Here is a 7437-nt window from a genome sequence, read left to right as displayed (position 1 = left end):
TGCCAGGCTAATCTCAAACTCCAGGCCTCAAACAATCCTCCCACCTCAGCTTCCCAAAGTGCTAGGATTACAAATGGGAGCCACTGCATCTGGCCACTACTTCCATGTTGTACACTTTTCCCGCTAACTACAGCCCTCTATGCAAACACAAAAAAGGCTCTGCTGCTGCTGTTTCAAGCAGTTCTGTCAGAATAGGACAACAAATAAACCAACTATGGAACCTTCAAGTGGCTTTTATTGGCAGAGCCTAGAAGAAGTGTCGTAGCCATTTCTGAGCAAAAATCTGTATCCCAGCAAGGTATTCAGTGTTATGTTTAACACACTACTGAACCAGAAAGTTTAAGTTCCTGACACAGACGCAACCAGGTCACTAAAAGGCTCCTAAATCAATAGGTTAAGCCTCGCTGCTGTGTTAAGATCTGAAAGGCAAGACACAGTCCTGGATGTGTGCCCTTGATACAGGGTGACTAAAAAGGCAGGCAACAGTATCAAGGATTTTTTTTAGGTGTACTCCTGTGCACTCCCACATTGCAAGGATGTGTTTCAGCAGCAGCCCTCAAGTCTCCTCTTCATTCTGTATCTGCCTAAGCAATCTCTGCTTAGGACAAGTGTGGTCGGTCATAAAACATGATCATCAGGATGGTAGAGTTCACTCATCAGGCGGTAGATGTAGGAAGGTGCATTCCCACCAATGTTGGAGATAAAGAGGGTAATGAGCTCTGGTGGGACGTAGTCAAACACAGGGCAATGCACGCTGACCTTCTCCAGAATGTTCCCTGAAAGGCAAGCACACGTGCTAAAGGTAAAACTGAGCCTCCCTCTCTCATAATTAAGTAGCATATAGATTCCAGCCTCGAGAATGCAGGCATATTAGCTTCCCAAGGATGGGAAGCTATGAAAAAATGCAAACCAGAAGAGATGACTTCAGATCATGACAACCCCTGCTTACAACTCTCCCGTGCCTCTGCATAGCCCTTAGAATAAAATTCAAACTCAGGACTGAAATTTAAGATCTGGGCCCTCCCTGCCACACCACATGAATTACAATTTGGACCACTCTTCCCCTTGCTCATTACTGTCTAGCCATGTATGCCATCCTTTTCTAACTGGCTAAGCCGCCTGCACCAGCTCATGGAAAACTCTATGATCTTCATATGGTGGACTGTATTCATTCAGGACTCAGATGAAATGTCATCTCATTAAGACCCTTCCTCAATCTCAGTTAGGCCCCTAGCCACTTTCTATCACATCAGCCTTGCTTGTCCTCAGGCATCCCATGACCTGATACTTTCTCATCTGTCTTCCACAATAGACTGTGTGGGAACAAGGCCTTATCTTTCTCATTCATTGTTATATCTTCAGTGCCTAGAAGAGTGCTGGATACATTGTAGGTGCTCAGTAACTATTTCCTGAAGAATGAATGTTTATTTAAATAAAGGGATGAAGTCATTCAACTTCCAAGAGGAACTAGGACCCCAACTACTATGCGTTGCTCTCAGAGGGTGTATAAGGCCACCCTTGCTGATGAGGCTGCAGGCATAATGAGCTGAGCTGCTGCCTTCAGAAGAAGCCAGAGAAAAGAACCCTAACACATGAGATTATCCAGGCTACAGGCAAGTTTTCTAAGTAGAACATTTCACAGCCTGCTTCCTTTGGGAGTCAATTTACCAAAATGACTCCTTATATAGCAGGAAAACAGGTACATTTTCCCAACTGGTTGTTGATATCTCAAAGAGCATGCAAAGCCAAACCCAGACAATGCTAGATGATCCAACCCACAGTAGCCCCAACAAATCTAAAATACATTCGTCTCAGAACAAATTACCATGGACTTGATCAGGTCCTCAAGCACTTTGAGCTGCTAAAGAAAACAGTCCCCTCAAGAAGTATGATAAAAAACACAATCTGACAGCATTCAGTTCTACTGACCAACAAAACAACAAAAAGACCAAAACACATGCACGCACAAACCCCAAATACACACAACACATGCACGCATGCGCACATGCACACACAGCTTTTGTACCTTCTGTGAATGGCAGGACTTCTTCAGGAGCCACAAACTTATGAAATGAGTCTTCTTCATTGGGGAACTAGAAAGGAAAAAATTTTTAAAAACTAGAGACCCAGCAATTCCACTCCTAGATACGTACCCTAGAGAAATGAAAACATATGTTCACACAGAAAATTTATACACAGATGCTTATAGCATGATTATTCACAAAAGCCAAAAGGTGGAACCAACCCAAATGCCCATAAACAGATGAATGGATTAAATTGTGGTATGTTCATATAATGGAATATTATTCAGCCTCGAAAGGAAATTCTGACATTACAACATGGATGAACTTTGAAAACATCGTGCTAAGTGAAAAAAGTCAGGCACAACATGTCACATATTATATGATTCCTTTTATACAAAATGGACAAATCCATAGAGACAGGAGCAGATTAGAGGAGATGGGGAGAAGGAGAAATAGGGAGAGATTACTTAATGGGTACAGGGAGTTTTTCTAGAGTGGAGAAAAAGTTTTGAAACTAGAGAGTGGTGGTTGTACAATGCTGTGAATGTACTAGATACCACTAAATTGTATACTTTAAAATGGTTAATTGTATGTTATGTGAATTTCACCTCAATTTAAAAAATAGAGACTATAAATAGTTTGATGTTTTCAAAGCAAATAGCTTCTATCACTGATGAAATGTCTCTTCACTTAGTCCCTGCTTATATTCAGATTACAAAGGACAGGCCCTGCAACAATAACAAAACTGATTCTATGATCCTAGTGTCAACCTGCTTGGCATTTTCAGAAATGGTCAGGTGACGGGGAGTGGTGGCAATCGTAAGGAAAGGACCTTTCCCAACTACATATTGTCCTCACAATCTTGCCTTCCTAAAGCTGGCAGCTTAGAACTCTCAACTATTTTACTGAATCAAGACTTCTGTGGTTCTTTCCAGCCTCCACTGGGTGTAATCCATTGAGTAAATGCAGATAAATGGAGGCCCTGGAGTGAGTTGGTTGAAGTCCCAGAGTTCAAGCCTACCCTTTGGCTTCCTTCTTTCTGCTGGCTTCTAGCTAGAGACAGACACACATACCTGTGGGGAAAGTTTGAACATAGGTGCACAGACGATGAGTGGGGTGGAATGGTGTTTTGCTGCCAGTGCCAGAGTGTGAGTTCCTGTCACAGCTCTCAGGGCACCATTGGCCAGGATGGTCTTCGTGCCAATGATTACCTTTGAGACAAGAAGAAAAATGTGAGTCATCCTGGGGGTGGAGCCTTAAAAGCGCCACTGGCCACAAAAAGCTGAATGCTCAGGCCTCAGAATGGTATCATGAGGGGTCACAGACTGGTAGAGGGGAAGGGATCCCTGGCTCGGTACAAGTTCTAGCTTAAAAGTAGGTTGCCAAGGAAAGAATGAATGTAAAATGGGACAAGAAACTGCAAAACCTACTGCTCTCAGTCCCATATTTTCTGGAAATTGAGATGCCATACCTTCTGAGAAGCCAGGAACCTTTTTCATTCACTATCCACAACTGCCAAGCTCTTTGAGCATAAGGCAGGAGCCCTGTAGCCAATCCCTAGCAACTGACACTCTTGCTTTAGTTCTATTTAATACTTCATTGTTTTCAATGCTTCAACCAAATTTAGAGGCTACTCCAAGAAAGGAACAATGATGCAGAAAAAGGGAAAAGAAATTCAGTATGTACTTTAAAAGGTGCTAGAAACTTCTTTCTCTCACCATGGATATTACAGGAGATAAAAATCAATTTTAGAAACATAACCTTCATGAATTCAACATAAGTCCAAATATGCCCACCTTGTTGACTCTTGACATAACAGCAAAAATGGCAGCATCAGTCATGACAGTTGTCTCAATACCTGCTTTGGACAAATTCACAGCCATTTCATGACCCTGCAATGGGAGGGAAAGGCTGATTCTAAGAGAAAGAGTGAGAAATAGTGAAGAGTGCTCTCAAATGTAACTGGATCTGGGGAATTGTGTGATATGGGCATATCCAGCACATACTTTCCAATAGATAACTCATTTTTCGGACAACTAAGTTTTTGGACTATCATAGCTCTGGTAAGCTGTAGGGAAGCCCAGGGGAAGCTAATAAATGTCTAGTGCTCCAGCCACAAAACTGGAAATACAACGTGCGTGTATAATATAATCACGATTGCTGACAAGATAGCTCCTGGCTCATTATTTTAAAACATCCTGCATCCTTACATATTTCCTTTTTGAGACCTATTATTTACTTAGGATCGAGTGAGGTCAGACCAAGCATCAGTCATCCCCAAGGTAATTTATCCTGCTTTGATTCCTAAAAGAACCTACCTATGTTTCCTTGGACCCAGCAGTTCACCACCTTTTTTTTTTTTTTGAGACAGAGTCTTGCTCTGTGGTACAGGCTGGAGTGCAGTGGCGCTATCTTGGCTCATTGCAACCTCTGCTTTCCAGATTCAAGCAATTCTCCTGCCTCAACCTCCAGAGTAGCTGGGATTACAGGCATGCACCAGCATGCCCAGCTAATTTTTGTATTTTTAGTAGAGATGGGGTTTCGTCATGTTGGCCAGACGGATCTCAAACTCCTGACCTCAGGTGATCCGCCCGCCTCAGTCTCCCAAAGTGCTGGGATTACGGGCATGAACCACCACTCCCAGTCCCAACTTTCTTAAACCACTATTTAAGAATGTTCACAGGACGAACACCTTGAAAATTCCCTTAATGTTTTAGTTTATCTTCTCAGTGTCTCAAAGTCTTGCTTATCAATTCGAGGTTGGAATGGCCCTACCCATCCCTTGTTTATTTCTTCTTCATTTTCCATTTTTCTTAGTAGCAGCTACAGCAGTCTCCTTACCTGGCAGAAAGGAGCGCACTCTGCTACAATGACATGGAACTTCCTCTTTCGGGCAGCCTCTTGGAGGAAGGCCTCTACTGTTCGGGAGAAGCCAATGGTCATGATCACCTCATTGGAGTGAATGTGCTCCAGAGCCTGGGCTGCAATGTTCTCCGTTGTCCCTTCTGTAAGAACAGTTTTGAAAAATATATATATATATATAATTGCTATGCTATATCACAAACACACATTATGAGTGTACGGAAAAAGATGTCTGCCCTTCACATGCACTGCCAACCCAGCAGACCCTGGTACCACAGGGTTAATGTGCTTAAAGTGAAATGTCACAATTTTTTTTTTTTTTAAATAGAGATAGGGTCCCACTATGTTGCCCAGGCTGGTTTTGAACTCCTGGTCGCAAGCAATCCACTCACCTTGGCCTCCCAAAGTTGTGGGATTACAGGTGTGAGCCACCACGCCCAGCTATGTCACAATTTCTTAAAAGCCCCACTCTGGGATTTTCTGCCTGCCCTCTTCCAGAAGTACCCCTATCTATCAACCACTTCTGTCACTACAGAGCTTCTTACAACCGATTTTGAAGACAGTGAATTCAGCCAAGGAATGGCAATCTGGGAAATCCTAAAGTGCTGAGAATCGGGTAAACAGAGCTTCTGCCTAAAAGAACTCTTCCTTCAAAAGGTGGCCACAACACTTCTACGTGAGTGAGAATGGCCAGAGAAGAAAAACGGGGGAGGAATTTGGAAGCAGCTTCTTCATCATCTGATTATAATGAATATCTGCAAGTCACCTGGACCGCAATGACAAGGGGGCTAGAAATGGTATACGTGTACGTGTGTATAAAAATTCAGAGATAGTGAAGGAGGTCTTTCGACCTGGTTCTCTAGGGAGTTCATCTTCTTTACAATGAAAATAAAACTCTGTCCTAATAAAGTTTGTGCCACTCCACAGACTTGCAGTCTATCAAGGGTTGGTCTGTAAGGAAAAGTAGAGAGGGTTACTTTGGTCCCATCACCTGTTGCAACATTTCCTAATCAGGAAGGAGGACAAACCTCTGAGAACCGGAAGACTGGTAATATCCCATCTCTGCTAATCAACAACCTTCAGGGGCTTCTGTTCCCTTATTTGCCTGTGACCAGTCCCATTTTCCCAGCGATCAGGCCTCTTACCCAGCTCCACTAGCAGCTCATTAATCGCCTCAATGATGTTGGACTGGAGTTGGGCATAATGGAAGCTGAAATCCTCGTTCAGGCCTCCGGACGTCAACAGTTTGTGCAGGGACTCCTGCTGATCACTCTCGTCGCTGCGTCCATGGAGTCTATAGAGGCAACAAGACCCAAAGAGAGAGGTGGGGAGGAGGAGTGGTCAGGCAGGTAACAAGGGCTGCTCAGCTCCAATAAAGTCTCCGAGCAGGGAGAGGGGCCCGTGGAAAAAGTGTCACTGGATCCAACCCGGAGCCCAGGACGTGAGCCTGACCTGCCATACTCCTCCCGGATAATCTTGAGCACTCTCCGCACCATGTTGCCCACGGTGGTCTCGGAGGGCTGAGCGGCCGTCATCCTCCTGCCCTCTCTGCGGATCAGCTCCATCAGCTCCCCTACAGTCCAAAAGAGAGAGGATAAGAGGAGTCAACGCGAAGTGAGGCCTGGGAAACTTTCAGCCTTGGGATCGGGAACAGACAGGGGCCGGGTTCGCTGACGGAGGCAGGCCGGCCTCACCCGCGTTGCTCCAGCGGTGGTCCGTGATGATCTGGCGTAGCAGCCCCAGGGTCTCCCGAGCCATTTCCTCGGAGCTGCGCGGCCCACCACCCCGCTTCAGGGTCTCCACGAAGCTCTCGATCCTCTCTGACAACTCCGAGCCCTTCGCTGCTGATCCCGGCATCTCTAAGATAGCTGCCTTCAGCCTTCACCGGCGGAATCCACACCTGCCAGACCACACAGTTTGCACTTCCGGGGCGGGCAAGGTCGGCTTCCGCCGTGAGGGGAGAGGGGAAACCACAAGTTTGAGGGGAAGCAGGCCACGCCCCTCGTTGCCACTCTCCCGCCCCCTTCCTCTGCCTGAGCCAATCACAGACGTGGGGCTCGGGTTGTTCAGTTACAACCGGGCCAGCGCGCCTCGGGGGCTGCAGGCTAGGAAGCGGCCTTTCTTGGCTCAGCCGACGGTGAACGGAAGTAACCCGTCCGGCCTGTAGAGGGTGGCTGGTCCCGTTGCTATGGGAGCAGCAAGTCTCTACGAGCCCCTCACCGCGACTTAAGGCTACACTGAAGAAGTTGCGGCACTCCCTCCTGTCTTCCCAGCTCGGTGACCGCCCGAGCTGTCACTCCTGAGTGTCAGCTGACACTGACGTTCCGAATGCGTGTCCAGGGTCGGCTGCCCCTTGGGCAGATGTCTCACTTTTGTTCTGTTACATTACTTGGTACCGTTTGCGCCTGTATCTAGTAGGTTCATCTCTCTGAAAACAAGGATCATATCTTTTGTTGCTTTTGTATTCTCAAGGCCTAACACGTCTAATAGAAGATAGCGAAATTAAGAGATGAGGAAGACTACGAACCATTAAGGAGATTCAAAGTGGGAG

The 7437-nt window shown here is 45.9% G+C and overlaps 1 protein-coding gene across 1 annotated transcript; it reads right to left on the bottom strand.

The window, feature by feature from the left end:
- Window positions 1-217: 217 nt before the first annotated feature.
- On the bottom strand, window positions 218-6858 carry EIF2B2 (eukaryotic translation initiation factor 2B, subunit 2 beta, 39kDa). The gene is made up of 8 exons (XM_011981543.1): window positions 6581-6858; window positions 6339-6459; window positions 6032-6180; window positions 4866-5029; window positions 3821-3916; window positions 3098-3235; window positions 2027-2093; window positions 218-776 (listed from the first exon to the last, which is right to left on the bottom strand). The coding sequence occupies exons 1-8, from the start codon at window positions 6741-6743 to the stop codon at window positions 619-621; spliced, it is 1056 nt and encodes a 351-aa protein (XP_011836933.1). The 5' UTR covers window positions 6744-6858; the 3' UTR covers window positions 218-618.
- Between the last annotated feature and the right edge of the window lie 579 nt (window positions 6859-7437).

Source organism: Mandrillus leucophaeus, unplaced genomic scaffold (assembly GCF_000951045.1).
Source record: "Mandrillus leucophaeus isolate KB7577 unplaced genomic scaffold, Mleu.le_1.0 Scaffold228, whole genome shotgun sequence".
In the NCBI taxonomy this organism is placed as follows: Eukaryota; Metazoa; Chordata; class Mammalia; order Primates; family Cercopithecidae; genus Mandrillus; species Mandrillus leucophaeus.
This window is presented reverse-complemented; position numbering and strand designations above follow the sequence as displayed.

What these genes read in the sequence shown, in the direction of transcription:
- EIF2B2 (XM_011981543.1), bottom strand. Translation starts at nt 6,743, where the DNA reads ATGCCGGGATCAGCAGCGAAGGGCTCGGAGTTGTCAGAGAGGATCGAG. An exon ending in CCACCGCTGGAGCAACGCGG is followed by an intron (nt 6,460 to 6,580) that starts GTGAGGCCGGCC and finishes TTTGGACTGTAG; the next exon opens with GGGAGCTGATGGAGCTGATC. An exon ending in TGTTCAAACTTTCCCCACAG is followed by an intron (nt 2,094 to 3,097) that starts GTATGTGTGTCT and finishes TTTCCTTTCTAG; the next exon opens with TTCCCCAATGAAGAAGACTC.